At 36.3% G+C, this 21,683-nt stretch overlaps 1 protein-coding gene across 2 annotated transcripts; it reads left to right on the top strand.

Moving 5' to 3' along the window:
- Positions 1 to 1,775: 1,775 nt before the first annotated feature.
- Positions 1,776 to 21,435, top strand: GORAB (golgin, RAB6 interacting). 2 transcript variants are annotated; one of them, XM_053607639.1, is made up of 5 exons: positions 1,776 to 1,935; positions 8,934 to 9,291; positions 11,488 to 11,589; positions 13,698 to 13,838; positions 20,907 to 21,435. In XM_053607639.1, the coding sequence occupies exons 1-5, from the start codon at positions 1,875 to 1,877 to the stop codon at positions 21,349 to 21,351; spliced, it is 1,107 nt and encodes a 368-aa protein (XP_053463614.1). In that variant the 5' UTR covers positions 1,776 to 1,874; the 3' UTR covers positions 21,352 to 21,435. The 2 variants fall into 2 exon arrangements, with proteins under 2 accessions (XP_053463614.1, XP_053463615.1); XM_053607640.1 differs by lacking the exon at positions 1,776 to 1,935 and having other exon boundaries at positions 9,169 to 9,295.
- Positions 21,436 to 21,683: the final 248 nt, after the last annotated feature.

Genomic DNA, 21,683 nt, shown 5'->3' with positions numbered 1-21,683 from the left:
AAAATACCTTAATTTCCATCTCTACTAAGATTACTGATAATTCCTAAAATTCACCCAGAGGTAAGCTAAAGAAAATCTTATCTCTAAAATTCAACAAGGGACACAAAGGTGTGTTTTAATATTGTTATCAGATGAACTACATGGCTGTTGCCTGCAAATAGGAAAATGAATTAACTACCAGATTGCCACTGATAGCTGTCTATTATTTTGAAGCTAGATAATCTGATTACTTTAAATTTATTTAGTTAAAAACTAGTTGAAACTGTTTCCTCCAATCCCTTGGGGTGGCATTTTAATTTTAAATGTTATAAAAAAAAGTCCACATTTAAAATGACGCATCTGTGGCGTACCCAAATTTCAAAAACCATTTTACATTTAAAACTCAAACATTAAATTAATAAATTTGGGATTTCTCAAACGTCCTTCACGTTCTGGTCTCTTACTAAATCTAAGATACTCACTTCAACTTTTTTCTTAGTGTCTTATTTTCCAGTCCACTCTTTTTTTTTTTTTGTAGAGACAGAGTTTCACTTTATGGCCCTAAGTAGAGTGCCATGGCATCGCATAGCTCACAGCAACCTCCAATTCCTGGGCTTAAGCGAATCTTTTGCCTCAGCCTCCCAAGTAGCTGGGACTACAGTCGCCTGCCACAACACCCGGCTATTTTTCTGTTGTACTTCTGCCGGGGCCGGGTTTGAACCCGCCACCACTCGTATATGGGGCCAGCACCTTACTGACTGAGCCACAGGTGCCGCCCCTACAGTCCGCTCTTTCAATTTGTTTAAAAATATTGACACGCTAAAATCAAGAGTCACAACTCGGATCTTCAATGTAAGCCAAGATAATGGGGTGCTGTAGTTACTAAAAATAGTGAAAAAAGAAAAACGGAAAATATAACAACTGATCCATTGTAAGTCATCGTTGTCTCTGTGTACTCTGACCACTCTTGCATCTTTTAATCTTGGCACTCCTACTTAAAATGACAAGACAGAAGCCCAGAGAAGTTAGCGTTTAAGGCAGAATCAGGACCATGAAATCAGGACTCCAGGTGAGATTCAAAGCAATGTTTTCTCATGCCCCAGCACCGACATTTTACATTGTCTACTTAATGTAAAATCGGAAGGGAGATCTATTTCTAAGTCGAGACATTTAAGATATTCCTTAGCAGAAAGATAACACATTAGCAAAAATTAATCGCAAAAGAAATATCAAGACAACGCACAAGCAAAAGAAATTTGGGAGACGCTACGGCCTGCGAGAGACAACCGACGGCAAACGTCTGCTTCCTGTCCATGAATTAAACTGTTTTTTCATCACTAAAAGCCTAACTCTGATCATTTTCTTGAGTTAATCTGGGAGATTCTTCCAGCCCACTACACTCTCCAGGCGGTAAACACGGTTTTCTAAAAGCCACGAAGCGGACGGCTCTGGGACTAAGGGCACAAGGCTCCGCCCGGGTGAATTTGCAGAAGACCCAAGAGACGCTCACGCCCTCCCCATTCCGCCACCGACTTATAGCCTTTTCCGAACTGCCTGTATATCTTCAGTTTATGCCCGGCACCATTTCCGCCCTTATCTCTGGAAGCGATTGACCAACAAAAATAAGACACCTCCAGATAGAACAGAGGCAATTCAGGGACAATGAATGTCTGCGTGGCAAGGTTTCTTTAGGCAAATTGTCAGGCACTGCTGGAGGCAGCTGCAAAGGGAGCCGGACCCTGACGCCAGCGAGAAAGGGCCTGTATCCGGAGCTTGACAAGCTGATTGGCTGGTCGGATGCAGCCGGGGAAGAACCCGGATGTGCTTGCGCCGCTGTGTTGGCAGTCGGGGGCTCTGAGATTGGGGTATTCTGGGGGTGCTGGTAGCTGAGGCAGATGGCGCAGGGGTGGGCTGGCTTCTCTGAAGAGGAGCTGAGGAGACTAAAGCAGACTAAAGGTAACGGGATGTGTGTGCAGAGGTTTAATTCTTGATTCTGAAGGGGGAGGGGCGGGGCTGCAGTTTTTAAAGCGGAAGGGGGCGTGGAAGAGACTGCGTGTGTGTTCCGGGGAAGGAGCTTTTAGTGGGTGGACAGATTGAGGGGGCTCCAGAACTATGTGTGCTGGAAGTTACAGCGGGAGGGGGTTCCAGGGGTGTGGGATCTTCTTTTAGGGAAAAGGGCTCAGGAATCCATTTCATCGATTTGACATTTTTTTGTGAAAGGCATGGCACTTGGGAAAGGAAGTGAGCGTACTGTCTGGGTGTCTCCTATAGGGAGGATTGCTGCCCGCGTCAGTAATTGGAGAGTTAGGGTGAGGGTAAAAGGAAAGAGGGGCACATATCATATTAGAACCGTGATGAATTTATAACAGCACATAATGGTTGGGGAAAAAGGAGCATAAAGATCTGAATAAATGCAAAAATTCGATACATTTCATAATGCATCTGGAGTATTGCATACACTTTTGGCTGCCAGATGATTTTTGCAGTTTTTTACAATTCTTGAGAGTCAGCAAACCAAAATAGTCTCTAAAAGGTTTTATTTAAAGGCTTCACGTACTTATATACATAGGGTTCTATTGATTTGGGGATCAGCTAAAATCTTGTGCTTCCCTCTCTAGCTTGATAATCATGAAATGGTTTATGCTGTTTTTTCAGTCTTTTGAGGAACGATTTAAATTTGCTGATATTTGTGGAACACTCTTAGCGATATCAATTGTGCTTTGTTTACGGTTTAAATTCCGTAAAGATCTGTATGGCGATCATGGTGATTCTTTTCACATAAATTCTGTTACAGAAGTTTACATCACTATTGGTACCATAATTCAAACACTTTTAATTTGTAGAAAATTAAGTAAATCCTGCTATGCTTTTTATTAGAGTTCGTGGGAAAAGTGGTGGTTAGTATAGATGTGTGAATAATCTGAGACTGACAAATGGGAAAGGAATTAAATTAATAGTAGAGGGCCAGATAGTCTGGGGACATTTTGGCTGTTCCGGAGGCCTTATAAACTTACCTTAAAGATTATACTAAAGCGTGTGGTTAACTAACTCCATCTATTTTGATGTACTCAAATTCTTTCACTCTCTGTTTTCAACATCCAGTCATATATTCCAGTGTACAGAATGTAAGTACCATGGCTTCTGGTCTGACTCCAATACTTTGGCAAGGAGACAAATCATAAAATAATGTGATAGTAGAGATTGTACAAGCGTTTGCTTCAGAGCTTGTCTGGGACCACCTTGAGGACAGGGAAAATATCTTACCATCTTTGATAACTATAAGCAAATAGTCACTGGCATATAGAAGCCAGCCCTGCCTCTAAATATTTCACCTTGAATTTCTCATTTGTAAAACTAGACTTGCATCTTTAATTTTAAAGTCCCTTATAGCTGTTTTTAAAAATATAATTAGTAACTAGTGCTCTAGAGAACACTACTTGTACATTGAGGAACATGGTCAAGAATCAAGGTAGTGGTTAAATAAGTTGTGGTATATTTTTCATCTGGTGGGCTACTACATAGTGGTTATATATTACCTACAGCCACATGAATTAACATATATGTTAAGATGTATGTAATTACAGTTGACTCTTGAACAACACAAGTGTAAATTTTACAGGTTCATTTATATGCAGAGTTTTTTCAACCAAGTGTGGATCAAAAATATAATATTCAGTGGGTGTGAAACCTGAATATAAGGAGAATTGATCTTTTCACGTACACACGTTCCACAGGGCCAACTCTGGGACTTGAGGATGGGAGGATCCTGGAACCAGTCACAGTAGCATACCTGTATTGTACATAACAATATTTCACTTGATTATGGACCACATACACAATGATGATCCCATGAGATGATAATACTGTATTTTTACTGTACTTTCTCTATGAATAGATACACAGATACTGAACATTGTATTATAGTTGCTTATGGTTTCCAGTATAGTAACATGCTGTGTGGGTGTGAAGACTAGGAACAATAGGCTATATCATAAAACCTAGGTGTGTAGTAGGCTATACAATCTAGGATTGTGTAAGTACATTCTGTGTTGTTTGCACAAGGAAAGAATTGCCTAATGACTCATTTTTCACAAGGTATCCCTTTCTTTAAGTGCTCCATGACTGTATATAGTGGGGAGGCAAGAGAATGGGATCAGGGAATTTCAGAGGTGTTGGTAATTAAGAAATCAGGTTAAGCCAAGTTAAACTGAAATAACAAATAATCCTAAAAAATTGTTTAAAATAATAAAGATTAGTTTTTCACAGTCGTTTCATGTCTGCGGAAGGATAGCATGTGTTAACTCTGTTCCATACTCACCACACCGTCTTTTGGTGCTTGTAGGAGTTCACCATGGCTGGAAGAAAAGATTATTGAAAATTGTACATTGGCAATTAAATGCTTAACTTAACATTGACACCACAAAGTGACATGTGTCACTTCTACTTATATATTTCACTTACCAAAAGCAAGTCATGTCGTTTGAGAGACAGGAAATACACTCTCTTGTTTCTTCCAAATAAGAGGATATGTTCATTCTTTTTTTTTTCTTTTTTTTTTGTGAATACAGATTGGGAAAGTGTGTGTGCATGATACATATATACATATATTTAAAATATGATTTATTTTATAAAAACATGAAGGTAAAGATAGTACAGTTTCATATTATCAGTTTCTAGAGAAATTCATAACAGTTTTTTATTCTTGATACTAGTTCATTGCCAATTACATTATTAATATCCTCCTCCAGTTTGTAAATTGTCTTTTAACTTTTATCTTTTGATGAACACATATTTAATATATCCAGATTCATCAGCCTTTTAATTTTTAATAGCTAACATTTTCTGTGCCTCAAGAAATTAGTCTACTGTAAGGTCTAAACGATACTAATTTATGTTTTCTGTTAAGATTCTTATTTTTAGGGGTTAAAAGGTCCAGAGGGCTGAGTCAGGTCTGGGGCAACAGGAGGTAAAGGGCTGGAGAGGAAGCATTTCTCTCCGGTGCATAGAGGTTCCTATGGCCACGGAAGTGCTTATGGACCCTACAAAAGGCAATGTGACTTTTGAGGATGTGGCCATGTACTTCTCCTGGGATGAATGGGGTCTCCTTAATGAAGCTTAGAAACTCCTGTATTACAATGTGATGCTGGAGAACTTTGCGCTTACAGCCTCTGTAGGTTGGGGCATAGAGGAAAAGATATGGAAACACCTTTTGAGCAGCATTTTTTTGTAGAGGAAGTGTCACACGTGTTGATGGCCTTCAAATACTTGGCTGTGACCTTCACCTGGGATGAGTGGAGGCAACTGAATCTGGCCCAGGGACCCCTGCCTGTGTGGGGAGGTAATACTGGAGACCTGTGGTCTCCTGATCTCTCTGGGGTATCCATTTCCCAAACCAGAACTGATCTACATGCCAGAAAATGAGCAAGATCATTGTGTGAAGAGAGGTTTCTCCTAAAGTTCCTGTCCAGGTGCACCTCTCATATTTTTTCTATCATTGCTGATCTTTCATCTGGAATCATTTTCTATCATTCTTGAATGTAATTTCCTTAACTGAGATTTTCATTTTATGCAGGTTAATTTCACATTAAATTTTTTATTTTTGGCCTGAAAACAAAAAAAGATTTTCATTTTTAATATGGTATGAAGTATAGATCCAGTTTTATCTTTTCCATATAAATAACCATTTCCCCAGGTGGATTTATTAAATTATCCTTCCTTTGGCTGTTGATTTTAAATCCTACTTCATACTAATGCTTCATGTATGTGTGAATCAGTTTTTTTGTTCTAGACCACTGGTCATTTTGTCTGTTCCTGCACCACACATTGTCATGAAACTTCGTAATATTTTTTTCTATCTAGTAGTCTAGTTCCCTTGTTGTTCTTCAGAAGTTTCCTTGGTTTATCTCTTCATATAAAATTTTTATTAATTTTGCTAAACTTCATGGGAAACCCAGCAGGAATTTTGATTGTAATTGTACTGAATATTTAGATCAGTTATATTTTCACATTATTAACACTGCCACTAACATGGCATATTTCTTCATTTATTTAGATCGTCTTTAATATCGTTTAATACATTTTAGAGTTTTCCCTGTATAGGTCTTAAACATCTTTTTGTTTGATTTGTTCCTGGATATGTAATAATTTCTGTTATTGATTTTTCTTTTCTTTAATTATGTTTTCTAATTGTTTGCTGCTTATGATAAATAAAAACTACAAATAAGCCCAAAGAAAAGTCAACAAAAGACATGAATATTTTGTAGAGAAAGGAATTTAAAGAGATGCTTATTAACACCAAAGAGCAGAGAATTACAGATGAAGAGCTTAGTGAGAGACCATGTTATGCCCATTTGATTGACAAAATTAAAATGTTTATCACTTACTGAAGTGAAAGTACGTTCACAGGATCTTAAACATTGCTAGAGGGGATACGCTTTGAATAACAGTTTGACATTAATCCTAAAGTTATACTTTATGACCCATCGGTTCTTAGATAATATCCAGGGAAAATTCCTGCACATATATAAGACAAGATGTAACAGTGAGATTCACTGATACTAACAAAAACCCAAAACTAACCTAAATGTCCAGCAGTGAAAGAAGATCAATAGACTGGTTTATTCTCATAGTGGAATGTTATACAACAAAATTAATAACTGCAATAACAATATTAAGTAAAGGGAAAAAAGATTATGTATAGCATGAAGTCCTTTTTATAAAGTTAAAAAAATAGATACTTTTAGAAATATTTATACTTGCAATATGACTTAGAGAAGGAGGGGAATGATCAGCACATGATTCAAATGATAATTTTTCTTGTGTGTGGAGGGCATAAGGCTTAAGTAACAGATACAGTATATCAGTGGTTCTCAACCTGTGGGTCATGACCCACAGGAAGTATATTAAAGGGCCACGGCATTAGGAAGGTTGAGAATCACTGCAGTAGACCATTGGCTTAATTTAACCCCAAAATGTGTTTGGCTTTCATCTTTTCTTCTCTTCTTCCCTGTGTCTGTCTGTCTGTCTGTCTCTCTTTCTCATTACCTAATCCTTAAATTTCTTTTTAAGTTAATAATGGTAATAATCATTAGTACTGTTTGCTAAACCAGCATGTGCTTATTGCCCTTGTTTGGGATGGGCCATGTACTACTTTAGCTGTTGAATTGTGAGCAGAAGTATTATGTCAGCTGCAGAGTGAGTCCTGAGCGCTCTCTTCTCCTGGTCATGGTGACTGGCAACACTAACTGGTGACTCTACAAGTCAGCCAGGAGCCCTGAGAGATTAATCACCAGAACCCCCCTGTTGGCCTTTCCTCACTACATGGCATTAATGAGAAATAAACCTTTGGTTTAAAACCACTGGATTTCCCACTATAACATAATCTAGATTTCCTGAATGATTCAGTTCCCTACATTTAAAAACATAAGACAATTTACATAAAAGTCTGAATTTTAATTGTGAAAAATCAAAATGTCTGGTATACTGATGCAGAATGTTTAATTTAGAGATGACCATGAATTGTCCCCTTTGCAGTAGACTTATGCTCTGCAGGGTGCCATAGTTTCCTTGGTGTTTGCAGTACCCAATACACAGTATGGAAAAACAGTGTGTTCTGTTTTTAAGTGTCCTGATTTGTTGTTTATTTTGGAATGAAAAAATTGGTTTTTTCTTGGTTATAGGTAGGTTCTATAAATATGCAAAAAAATTATAGAAGCTAAAGGAGCTGTATTTCAGGGGACATTAATAATTCAGCTAATGAGTTCATCAGGGAGGTAACCAGGCTCAGTGACATGTTCTAATGGTGTGAGTGAAGAACAGTAGCCAAGAAAAAGTTCCAGTAGCAAGGTACAGGGAGAAACTTGGTGTTTCTGGCTACAATCAACAGTAACATTTGCTTTTGACAGTACGTCCGTCTTTTCAAAAATATTTTCTGTTTATATCTCATTTAATTCTTAGAATAACTCACTGTGTTAAGTACAGCATATAATTTTCAAACAGTTGGAAAGATGGGGAAGCTAAGATACTGAATAATTATTTGACTTGCTCAAGGTCACTGAGCAGAAATAAAGCTGGGACTGTGTCCAGAGTTCTTAACTATACTTTGAGAAATTTAAATAATAAGCATACGTTGAGGTCAGTATGTAGAATTTAAAAGTTCTCTTTGTATTGTTCATCTACAAGGACTCATCATAACTTCATTTCCCGGGCATTTTTTAGATTTAATATGAATATGAGTCAGATCCTCCAGTTGTCTGCCCTCCAGCTGTTGCCCTGTTGTGGGCAATCCAAAAAGTAAAAGAAGTATTATTATTTCATTTATTCTTTTAAAAGTTTTTTTCTTCCAGTTTTATCTTCCACTATATTTTGTTCAGGCTACTATTAAATAAGTTTGTATGCATTGATTAGAGTCTGACTACACTTTGAGAAATACAACTTTGGATTGTTTTATCAGATGAAAGAAAATGGTTTAAGGAAGAGATAAGAGATCTCACTTAATTATATATCTGTGATGGCATCTAAAAATTACCAAAACAGCTGTTAAATTTAAGAGAGGGGAATCCCATTTGATAATTCAGCCAGCATTTTGTTTCAGGGGAGCAGACAGAACCATAAATCCAGTTTAAGACATATTAGGAAATTCAATCATTTCCCTAATTTGGTCAAAATTGATTCTTTCAAATCAAGTTGACAAAGAGGTTGGTTTGCTTCTTAAGGCCTAATTCATGGAGAATAGGACTTTTCCTTAACAATAAACTTAAGAGCCAAGGCAGCTTTTTTTAAATATTAACAGTATGATGTGAGAACTATTGAAACTATAGAAAGATGGCTTTCAAGATAGAGAATGAGGCAGGGGAACCTCTAGAATTATCAGAGTTTGTTGTTAATGTTTGTTTAGAGAAATAAATTATTTATTGTTCACACAAAGGAATTGTATTCCATTTTCTCTTCTGTAGGTCCATTTGAATCACAGCGGCGTCTTCCAGTGAAGAAAAGTCGACAACAACTTCAGCGAGAAAAAGCCCTTCTAGAGCAAAGCCGAAAACTTGGGCTTCAAGATGGATCAACTTCAGTACCTCCAGAGCAGTTGCTTTCTGCACCAGAACAGAGACTTCACACTCCAAAACCACATTTTTCTTCCCCCACTCCTCCTAATCCTCTTACCCTCACCTTTCCCGTTAGTGATGGAAGATTACAGGATATTGAAAGACAACCAGGGGAATCAGGACTCGAGAATTCCCATGATGTTCACAAAAATGTTGAGGTTCCATCTCCAAAGCCAGACTGCAAATTGGAGAAAAAGAAAATGGAATTGTTAGTAAGTCTATATATCCATGAGACTTTTCATTTTACCCTTTTTTCACCTCTGGGCTTTAAGGAAGTGCTACATAGTTTGTTTTAACATTTTCTCTGTTTTATATTCAAGCGTAGAAACATGGTGTATAAACTATTGAAAAATAACTACCACCTAAATATATTATAAGCCAGGTACTGGTAGGCACTTTTTATGTTTTATGCCACTTAGTCTTCATAACAGTGTTACAATATACGTTTATTATTTTACCTCTGTATATGAGGTATCAGGGACTCAGAAAAGATACTATCTTCCTAAAGCTAAAACATAGCCAGTAAGTGGTAGAGTTGTTATTACATCTAAGTCTGTCTGGATACAAAAGCTGTGCCCTTTACAGTCACCATAATCAGTTCCTATTTGTGTAGTACTTTCCCCCTATTTTTTAACTTCCAAGCTGCATCTCCACTTGTCAAAAAAAGGGTACTTGTGAAGAGACATGAAAGGATGGTTAACAGAGATTATGAAAAATTCAGGGGAATAGTTATATAATTCACTTGCATCATTAGATTTCTTTTTTTTTTTTTTTTCTTTCTTTTTGTATTAATAACTACCTACATAATTTAGCCACACTCTTCTGGAAATTGCCATTCTGTGATTTGCGAATTATTCTTAATTTTTTATTTGGTAGCTTATATTTTAATATATTCTTTTTTGTTTCTTCCTGATTTATCACTCATGGAGAGAAAGGATGGAATTCATTTCTGTTTTCCCTTTTCTGAGTCATTTTCGAAGTATTTTATATTTTTCATATTTACTGATAATTCTCTAATCTCTGCTGATCTAGATTTTACTGTGAGTTTAAAATGTTTCCTGCCAACTTCAGAGGTTTTCAACTAAGAAATCATTTTGACAAGAGATATAAAGTCATATGAATTATGAAACTAATATTGAACAAGTGTACACATTTAACTATCTTTAAGTGTAATTTACCAGCAAAGGCCTGAGGCAAGTGGGGTAGATGAGTTTAAATTGAGCTGGACAAGTTAGATTGGATGTCTTTAGGAAAATTACTTATTTAGATGCTTGGGAGAATTTTCATAGGAGATGTAATCTGAGGAATCATTCATGGAAAAGAGAAATTCTGAGCTTGTCAGAAGGGGAAAGGAAAGTTGTGTCATAGAAAGTGCTCAGAGATGACGTCTCCCTTCTGTGGGAGAGGAAATGGATAAGCAGACAACAGTAGAGTAAAGTGGTGGGGAAGGACTGAAAGCCTAAGAGGTTCACTCATACAGCAAGACACCACCAAGACCCGTGTGGGAGAAAGGCCTCAATCAAAGAAATGGAAGAAATTCCAGGTGTCAATGTTGGCAATCATCTGGGTGAGAATACTGGGGGAGCTGGAACTGAGAGGTCTGATGAGGAGATGCCTGCAATAGTGAAAATGAGAAATGGCCACTCTGACCTCGAAGGTAGAAGCTGTAGGTAGGGAGAAGGAAAGACAGTTTTGGAAGTGGTTACTAGGTTTGGGGATAGAGACTTGGGGTACGCTGGCTGTAAGAAATAGTTGTGCCATCACCTTATTTAACTTGAGTTGACATCAAATTCATGACTTTGTTGGAAATTTTAATATATTGCTTTCAGAATTGGACAGGTTGGAAGATAATACATGTTTTTAGATCTTTGAAGGTTTTCTTTAGCCCAGCATTCCAGTTTTAGCTCATAGTGTTTTGTTTTGTTATCTAAGAGTTGGAAAAAAGTGAGCAAATTAAAAAAAATTGTATGAAACACTGGTTATTGTCTGAAGGATCAAGTGGTAGAGACTTGCATTATAGTACTAAAATTATAAATAACACGATGTCAACTACAAACCAATTTATTTTGGTCTCTATTTTGCATATAATACATAATTACCTTAAATGAATTTCTCTGTACTGCTAAAAAAATGCCATAGCCCTCTGGCTCCCACTTTGTGGGTTCCTAGATTATGTACATATAATGGATTTCAAGGGTCCAATTTATATAAACCTCTTTACTTCAGATCATAGTCTTTGTTCCTATTAGAACAAAATAATGAATTGCAGATGGGTTTCTTAAGAAGACTTTTGAAAGAAAATACACATAAATCTTCTTGATTAAATTTTATACAGGGAACTGAGACTGTAAGGTGTGGGATAGGGTAGCAGTCTCTTTCATAAACTCATCTTTATGCTCCCCAGGCAAGAAAAATCTCGTTGGGAAGTTCTCCAACAAGAGCAACGGCTAATGGAAGAGAAAAATAAACGTAAGAAAGCTCTTTTGGCTAAAGCTATTGCAGAAAGGTGAGGCACCTGAACCAGGAGAGGTTGTGTTGTAACCCACAATCAGTTCTGTGATATTTTATATTTATTTTCCCACATCTGTTCTAATATACTGATGTTTTCTCTGCAACCAAAACTTTCGAGGCTAACAAATTGTGCTTTGTAAGTGATACTGAAATTCCAGTTTTAAATTATTAAGGAGAACTTTTTAAGCATAGAGCATGTTTACTTTAGAAATACAGTTGCAATTAAAACTGAAGAACCAGCGTAAGTACTTTCAGTTTTAACCACATACACATTCATAAGGGAAGCAGTTAATAGCTCTCGGTATGTGTGAATTAGCAAGAATGCAGGTTTTAATTTTGACATGGGGAGCCCTTAATCACATGACATGTAGATAAATAAGGTTATTCCATGTAAGTGACCTATATCCTCACAAATCTTAATTGTGTTTCCTGTGGGCATTTTTCTAAAATAATTTACCCTACCTCCACTCATAGAAGATACATGATAGAATTTAACTTTTATTGATGACTTGGGGTCATTATTATGAGCACTATGTGAGATTCAGTTTTTCCTTTGCGTCCTAGTGTCTGTCAGCCATCCCTTCTCACTTACTGCATTGTACAAGGGCCCAAGAGGAGTGTTCCCATTGGAGCCACTCTTCCTATCCCCCAACACTCCTGCTGCCCACTTAGTTTGTAGTTCTATCCAATCTCCTGTGGCCTTAGGAAACTAAGCATTGGCAGTAAGGCAGTGGTTAGAAAGAGCCAGAACTAAATGTAAGCACGTATTCAGTGACATTTTCTTCTTTGACCTCCAGAAAAGTCTGACAAAACTGTTACTACTTGAAGCTGGAGTGTATGTAGAGGGAGGGAAAGAGTTAGGGGGAAGGTAGGTGGGTGTAAGAGTAATTCAGAATAGTGTCTGCCAGATCGATACATGTATTTGAAATTTTTTTTCTGGTACTGGTACACTTTGATCTTTCATGAAACGTAGGAAATATGCAACTCACAAACTTAGGTTTCAAGAAAACAAAACAGTATATAAAAGAGTAGTGCCCCCTTTTTGAAAAATATCACAATTATTAAAAAATAAAATGTTAGTCTATAGTTTGGAAGAGGTGGGGAGGTTGTTTATTGGGGGTTTTACAAAAAGCTTTACGGGTTCAGCACTTCTCTAAGTGCTTTTGCTTTAAGACAAAGTACTGATATAACAGAAATGGAAGTAAATGCAGCATGTTTGAATTATTAATAAAAAGATATGAAGGAAAAGAGTCATACTGGTAAGTGAACCTGTGTGGGTAAGGGAAGGGTATTGCATAATGAAGTAGAAATCAGGAGAATGTAAGTTGCAATACAGTGATTTTATGTGGAGGGTTTTCCTCTCCCTTCAGAATGTGTGTAAAATTCTGAAATGAGTGAGATCATGATTAAAGGTTTGCTTTTATATTTGCTTGTTCTGTTTCTTAAGTATGTATTGTCTTTGGGGGGTGGTGAGAGGAGTGAAAGATGATGAGGGGTTGGATGTGCTGTTAAAGAAAGAAAGAAAAGAGTGTTTTGGTTTTGAGCCCCACAAGAATTTTGAGGATCTGTAGTTCTGCCTGAAGAGCAAAAATCAAAGTGATAAAAGTTTGGGGAAATGAGTCCTAAGGAAGTTAAAACCAAATAGATGTTTTCAGACATATAAAGAAATGTTTAATGCAGGCATCTGTTCTTGATGTCGGTAAGTATCAGGCAAACGAAAATGGGCTTAGCAAGAAGAATTTCAGAGTAGAAATTTGGAAAGCTGTGTTGGATTTCCAGTGTAAAGGGAAGGCAGATAGATTCTTTTACTGTTTATTCTCCTTACTGAATGAATATCAACCTACAAATAGACTGTTAATATTGGGAATTTTTAAAAATCTTTTTATCCTATGAATATAATGTGTTACAATAGAAAATTTGGAAAAATAAAGAAAAAAGCTCAAATGTTACTAGCATTTATTTTATTTGAATTTTTCTCATTTTTTCTACTTTATAAAAATTCATAAATTATAATCATACATTAGCATATTGCCTTTTCACTTTTATTATGTAAGATACATGTTTTTAAAATGTTTTTATTTTTCCTACTCACTAATATTCTAGATCCAAAAGAACGCAGGCAGAGACCATAAAACTAAAGCGGATCCAGAAGGAGTTGCAAGCTTTAGATGACATGGTGTCGGCTGACATTGGAATCCTTAGGAACCGGATTGATCAGGCCAGCCTGGACTATTCATATGCCCGGTGAGTTGGGGAAATTGAATTATGAACAAGGAGTCCAAGTTAATTATTGCTCCTTGCTCGTTACTCACTGGTTCAGGAGCTTTTATGTAAATACAACATATTTAATATACATATATATATAAATACATACATATATAAAAATACAACCCCACTAGATGCTATATTTATTCCTGTTTTGTGCTCAGTCGTCCACTTATCTTCAAAGTCTTTTCTTAACTTTTCCCTGCCGGTTATCTTGGTTCACATGCCCATTAGATTAGTTCTTGCATTATTTATTTATATTTTAGTCTCTCCTGGTAAATGATCAGCTATTTAATGTTTGAAACTTTCTAGTATCTTTCAGTCTAGCAAAGTAAAATGTCCTAAGGACTTGCCCCAAAATTCTGTTATTCTAGGACCAAATCTGTGTTATTTCCATTAAAATGTTTGATTATCTGTTATGGTCCTTATGCGATTGAAACCTAGTTCTCACTTCAGTTTTATCAGAGTAAGAGGATCTAGTTATTTTTTTAAAGCTTATGAATATTTTTAAAAAAGCACTCTGTCTTGGAAACTTGAAAGTTTTTCCTCTCACTTTTTTCTTTCCCATTATTCTCTGTACAAAATGATTTGTTATCATGTTTGTTTGGATTCAACCACTGGCATTTTTTTAAAGAGAAAAAAATCATCATGGAATATTTTTAAAATGAACTAACACATGTAAAGAATTACATGGACTTTGCAGACAGATAAAAGGGCAAAAAATTATGTCCAATTTCGGGGTTTTCAGTCCTTTCAACATTGCTTTAATCATCCTGGTTTGTCTTTTTCACAAGGGAATGCTGTGTTAATGACTCAGTTTTGCATCTTTCTCTGTAACACTAGAAATCAATCAGAATGCCTCATTAGTCCAGGGTAAACCACAACATCAGAATGTTTATATAACAATTTAATAAAGCGGAAATGCCTGATTGTGGTTTTTAATTCACTGTTAGTGTTTAAGAAAGAGGTTTGTGGTCGTCCTTGTGAGTTTTGTAATTGTTGTTTGACCATGTGCTGTTAGACTTAATGGGTTGTCTTTACTAATTAACTGCCTAAATTAATGCCATCCGTAGCTGATAACTGGAGGTTCCAGATTTCCTTTAATAAGGTCACTAAGACTATAACTAAGATTCTATTAAGATTAAACTAAGCCTTGATTTTATTCTCCGCAACATAAGTTTGCCAGAGGAACATTTTTATGCCTTTGTTGCCTTTTGTATGAATAATTCATATTATGAGGTACATTACTGGGTACCGCAACAGAAAAATAATCTAATTACATTTTAATTCTGTCCTAGTGGAGGCTGGAGAAGGATACCATTGTATATGAAACATTATATAAGAAAGTCATAGTTTGAGGCTTAAAAAAAAACACAAAGAAAGTGGGATTACTAGCTAAAGGAGAACATATCCTATAACACATAAATACGCTTAATGAAAGTTTAATAATTTTTTACACCTTTATTAAGCTGAAGATGACAGTTTTTCATGGCAGTTGAATATACAGAAGGTACCAATAAAATTATATACATTTTAAGAAAGGAAAACTCTATTAAAATTGTAATACAATATACACCAATAACATATGATGAATACAGGTCACATTGAGCTCCTCTTCTATTTGCGGAAGTCAAACGTGACTTGAGTATTACAAATTTAACACAGTTTTTTCCTTTCTTAAAATGTGTATACATTTTTTTTTTTGGCACCCTCTGTAGATTTTGTGTGAGGCTGTTTTTAAAAACCTAAGCTCTTCAGTTAAGTAAGGCCATAGACAATTGGGACTTGAACCAGGGTTATGTCTTATTCACGTATAAGATAAAGATAACATTTTCTAATTTTGCATTTGTGGTTATTGAGAATTTATAGGTTGGTAACATAAAATCATTGTTCAGTTTTCCACTAGAAGATAATCCCAAGGCAGTCAGTTTCTATAGGAGGTTTCCTTGATATTTCCGTTTTTAATAAAAATAATACCTTAGTTCTATAGTGCTTGGTACAGTGCTAGTCCGCAAAAGGTTCTTGGATAGCAAATAGGCCAGAATTTGCTTTAAAATTGGCTTTTGTAGAGCCGTGTTAGGATAGACACCACTAAGGAGACTGGCACTTTGAGGCAGTTTGAGAGAGTCACTGCTGCTGCTATTCACAGCTATGATTATAATGTTGCCATATGCTGTGCAGACCAGCTTATAAAATTGAGTGTGGCTGCATGTAGAACATTTTTTTTGAATCACTATTTACTATCCAAGTTTAATAGATGCCCTCATACACACACACACACACACAAAAAAAAAAAGGCAAATATTTTTAACCATTTTGTGAATAATTTACAGATATAAGAATAAAAGGGATTGCAAAAAGCAACTTTACTTAAAATTTTTAATAAGAATGTAAGCATAGTAAACCTCTTTATATCAAGTTATGTTTGACTCACAAACATTATAATTAGCTGAGAGAATAGAGTTAACATTCTTCTAGCAACACAGGATGAACCTGATATTTGTAAAATATTGGTGCTTAAGTTCTTCCTGGAGAAATGATTAACTCTGAGAATATCATATTTCTTTTTTATCCTTAGAAATACATTTTTTACTCATTGATTCTTGAGTGAAAAAATTCACCTAGGATGTATTTTTATGAAGACTCATAGTCTGAGATTTTACTTACATGATGAGTTTCACTACTAAACTCTAGAGTGTGATTCTGCATTTGTATAAGTTTTCTAGCACTTCTATAACAAATTATGACAAACTGAGTGGGTAAAGTGACAGTAATTTCTTCTCATTTCTGGAGGCCAGGCATCCAAAATCAAGATGTCGGCAGTGTTGTGCTTCCCTCAGAGACTCTCGGGATCCTGGCCTGCCTCTTCCAACATCTGGTGTCTGTAGTTATTCATAGGGTTGTGGCTGTACTGTTCCATTCTGTACCTCCATAGTCACATCGCTTCCTCTTCTTTCTCAAAACTTCCTCTGCCTCACTCTTAAAAGGATACATGTGGGGCGGCGCCTGTGGCTCAGTCGGTAAGGCGCCGGCCCCATATACCGAGGGTGGCGGGTTCAAACCCGGCCCCGGCCAAACTGCAACCAAAAAATAGCCGGGCGTTGTGGCAGGCGCCTGTAGTCCCAGCTACTCAGGAGGCTGAGGCAAGAGAATCGCTTAAGCCCAGGAATTGGAGGTTGCTGTGAGCTGTGTGAGGCCACGGCACTCTACCGAGGGCCATAAAGTGAGACTCTGTCTCTACAAAAAAAAAAAAAAAAAAAGGATACATGTGATTGCATTTAGGGCCCAACTGGATAATCTGGAGTAAACTCCTCTCAAAATCCTAACCTTCATCACATCTTTTGCCACACAAGTTAATTTTCACTCTTTTGTCATATGAAGTGATATACATGGGTTCCAGGAACTAGAAAGGGAATATCATTGGGAGGTTGGTTTTTTTAAGCCTACCACAGCATTCATCTTGATTTATCTGACAGTGGCAAATGTCTTCCTCTGTTTGTTTTCTCTACTTTGCTAGTACCATATATAAAGAAATTTTAAAAATATTAATTCTCCACTGTGTTCAAGCCAACCAAGAACAAGTTACAAAGATGGGGTTTTCAGTCTTCTTTTACGCCTTCTGGAGGTGATACAATATTTTGGAGAACACAGTAAGGAAATTCAGCAATGATAATTTATTTTATTATTGCCTAATTCTTTTAAGTCATTATATTATTTTCTGGGTTTTTATTATTATTTTAACTTTTTAGTGTAAATGTGAATAAATGGTGACTAATGATGAAATGGCAATATGTTTCAAAATATAGGAAAAATAATAGTAGTTATAATTCCTTAATGTATCTTAGATTTATAAAAGAGTCCATCCATTGGGCCTATCTAATGATTACAAAATGTAATTCATTTTATTGTTTTTTTAAAAGAAGTACTATTTTCTCTTTGTTATTTGACAAACTTCTAAGAAAGGTTAAAAATCGTAATATGTTGATTCATCAAAAGTAGAACTGCTCAGAAAAGGAACTGAAAAAATGGATCAGTGGAAACTGGTGTTACTGAGGGTTAATGAATATGTTTTTAAAAAATTCAAGGATGCTAAAACCAAGAGACAATTTCTAGAGTCCTTTAAATAACATTCATTAAATCATTCATTGTTCCTTTAAAATAACAAAGCAATCCTATAATTACATTTCCAGTTTACTGTGTCTTACTGTGTTACATATAATGCCCCTACTATTTTATTCCAGAGTATGTTATCCTACTCTGGTTTGGTATTATCCATCTGACCCATAGGCTAGTAGTGTAGTTTGTAAAACTAATTAATATTTTAAATATAAATCAATCTGAAGGAGAATATATATACATGTTTTTGGCCAGAAGGACTTTAAATAAATAAACAGAATACAAAAATCTTCAGTGATTTATCCAGGGTGAAAAAATCAGTGGAAACCTAGGGACCTATTTGCAAATGTTAATTTCAGTTCAGTATTCATGAGCCCAGTCTGTAAATCTCTACTAGTTGACTTTGACTGGCTTAGGGAGACTACAGACTAACAGAGAAAGGAGGTTGAGGGGAAGAGGGCAGGAAGGGAAGGAACACACCTATGGAGAAAGTTGTCTGAGCTCTTGGCTTGATGTAAGAACATCTGTAGACAACATATGTTGTAAAGTGTGGAAATAAGGGAACCAGGCATCCAAGAGAGATTCTTTAGATTAGAACAATTCCTTTAACGTAAAAGTAATATAAGTTTTTTCATTCTTATATTTACTAGGTGACAGTAAAAAAAGGAATGAAATATGATAAATAAATATTATGTAAACAAATATTGCCAAAGATAAACACGAGGTCCCTAAATTTTTGAGAATCTTAAATTTAGATATGTGTTTACTAATATCAATTAGTAAAAGTTGACAATACTTTTTGATATTCTCTGAAGGGAAAGTTATGTTTCTTGAGCACCTGCCAGGCACTGGGCTAGACATTTGCCCTATTTATACTATTTAAGCTTAACATTCCTATGAGGTATTACTATCCTCACTCTTTTACAGATATACCAAGATCAAGACCAAGACTCAGCTGGAGTAACTGTCCATAGTCACTGTACTGGAGTTTTCAATCAGTGTGTGCCTCTTCCTCAACCCTTTGCATAGGAACCAGGTGTTTTGTACTCATGATGCCGACTCTGGGGCACACCTGATTAAAACAAAGATGGGCTATGGATTCCAGTACCTTCAATCCATAGGCTGAACAATGCGTTGTGGCATGGCCTGATACTAAGAGCTCTGTTTAAACTGAGATGAGCCAGGCTGACCTGAGTTCTCCCTCTGAAATTATTGAATCGGATTTGACTTGGATCACTGAGGGATTTAGTGGAGTGAATTTGATATAGAGCACAGCTGGTGGCCATATTGGGCATGGATATAATAGGAAAACTGAAGTGAGAGAAACTATGTGGCTTCTAAGCATTGAAGAGAATAGCCTTTGATTCTGATGATGTGCCTATGAAATTGCCTCTTGTGTTCTACAGTGGGAAAAATAATGATAGTTATACCCCACCTTTTTTAACCTGAGCTAGTTTAACTGGATATCTAGTCTTTGCATCTGAAAAAAAGCCACGACCAAATTAGGTCCATACGGAGGAATGGCGGAGTAAAGTTTTGAACTCTTGATTCTCTGAAATAAAAGTAAAATAAAATAAATAAAATGCAAAGCCTTTTGCCTTTTATTTTTTTCACTATTATTTCCTTTCAAGACAAAGAATCTTAGATTAAGAGATATACCTGTTTCTTTTTTTGCTGTAACTTTTGTACTAGAAACTACATATTACACTGAGTTGATAACAGGCAGTCACAAAGGTCAGGCAGCATGGCCTTCACAACTGTTAGTGGCAATTAAATTGAAAAGCTAGCTGGTAATTGAGAATCAACATTATTCTTGAAAGAGAGGAAGAAACCTCTTGTTGAAAAAAGAAAAGCAACAAATTATAATAGAAAAGGCAAAAGACAATGAACCAAGGTGTAACTTTTCTTTTTGTATTGACCCAATTCTCCAGTGAAAATGCCCTACTTCATAGGCATTTCCTAGCATTAGAATTTATGTATGTGTAAAATATATAAAATTTCCTAATAAAAGTGTAACAGTAGTCTGTTGCTGAGTTGAGGGGCATGAGAACAGCTTAACCCAAGGATTCTCAACTGGGAGCAATTTTATCCCTTTAGGGGACATTTGGGAATATCTGCAGACATTTTTGGTTGTCACAACTTCTGAGTGGCACTGGCAACTAGTAGGTAGAAGCCAGTGGTGTGGTGCTGTTTACCATCCTACAACACGCAGGACAGTGTCTGACAACAAAAAATTAGATGGCCCAAATCATCAATATTGCCCAAGTTGAGAAATCCTGCCTATAGCTGTGCTGAAGTTTTCTATTCTGCTTGATATTTACTTCTTGCTCTTACCCAGTATCATGCGCTGGATGTGCTGTGTCCCATTTATATTCAGCTCCCAAACACTATCCATATCCTTCTCTTCCATCAGATTTTTCTCTTCTAATCTATTAATCAAGAGATACAGATTTTTCACTTTTTCCATCTCTTCTTGTTTTACTTCTCATACATTTAACCAGTCGTGTGCTGAAGCTACTTGCAGTGGCTCATGAGAGCAGATTTTGTGTATCTATTCCCAGTTCAGCATTTAATGATATTGCATTGGTAACTCAAAATTGGCCAAGGTGATAGTATTTTATTTATACCACAGAAACCAGCAAACACTGTAAATCAGGGTCACCCTGTCCCCTGGGAGCTAGCACATCCCTGAATTAACCCTCTTAGCCTGCCTTCACTCAGGCACAACTTTGGAAAGAAGAAATGAGTGCAGAAATGTCGTTATATCGGAGGAATCCAAATAAGTTCAGTAGCCATAACCTACTTTGTAAAGTGTAGTTATCCATATATTCATTATACATTTTTCTCCCGATTTTGAAGTTTATTTATTATCTTTTAAATATCCTCTTCAGTGGAAAACTAAGAGAACAATCTTTGAACCTATCCTTACAGGAAGCGATTTGACAAGGCTGAAACAGAGTACATTACAGCAAAGCTAGATCTACAGCGCAAGACTGAGATAAAAGAGCAACTCACTGAACACCTTTGTACGATCATACAGCAAAATGAGCTCCGAAAGGCCAAGAAGCTGGAGGAGTTGATGCACCAGTTGGATGTACAAGCTGATGAGGAGGCTTTGGAGCTCGAAGTGGAGGTAGAAAGATTGCTGCACAAACAAGAAGCAGACACAGGGAAGCAAATAGTTGATTTAGAAAGGCTATTTCAGCCTCCTGCGGAGACTCTGACATTAGGATTTGCTAAAGAGAACAAAAAGCATCAAGAACAAGCTGTTTCCCCAAACATAGACAAACAGTGTGCAAATTCCAATAGCATCCCTCTTAGTCCTGACGGCCCAAATCAAAAAGCTAATGATAGTTCATCTGCTCTGGGCACATGAAGTGTAGTGTTCTTTTCAACTAATGCGATATTTGGTAAAGAATACTCTGGCAGTAGATTGTCCCCTGACCTCTGATAAAAGCCTAAATCAGTGTTAATTTTGAATCCGCGATTAGTTTTAGTAGGTTAATATGTTTCACCATTCCAAAGTCCCAAATTATAATAATTGTTTATCTGGGGCATACTTCACCTTGATTTTGGTCCAGTTTTTTCAGTATTCTTTTTACCCTTATTACTGGGTGAAAATAAGTGACTTAATAAGATGGGGTGGTGGGGGGACCTATATGGTTAGAGTATTTTTAGAACAGGTAAATATAGAAAAGTAAAATGAAA

This window comes from Nycticebus coucang, chromosome 10 (assembly GCF_027406575.1).
Source record: "Nycticebus coucang isolate mNycCou1 chromosome 10, mNycCou1.pri, whole genome shotgun sequence".
Lineage (NCBI taxonomy): Eukaryota > Metazoa > Chordata > Mammalia > Primates > Lorisidae > Nycticebus > Nycticebus coucang.
The sequence above is the reverse complement of the archived record's forward strand: the minus strand, read 5'-3'. Positions and strand labels throughout refer to the sequence as shown.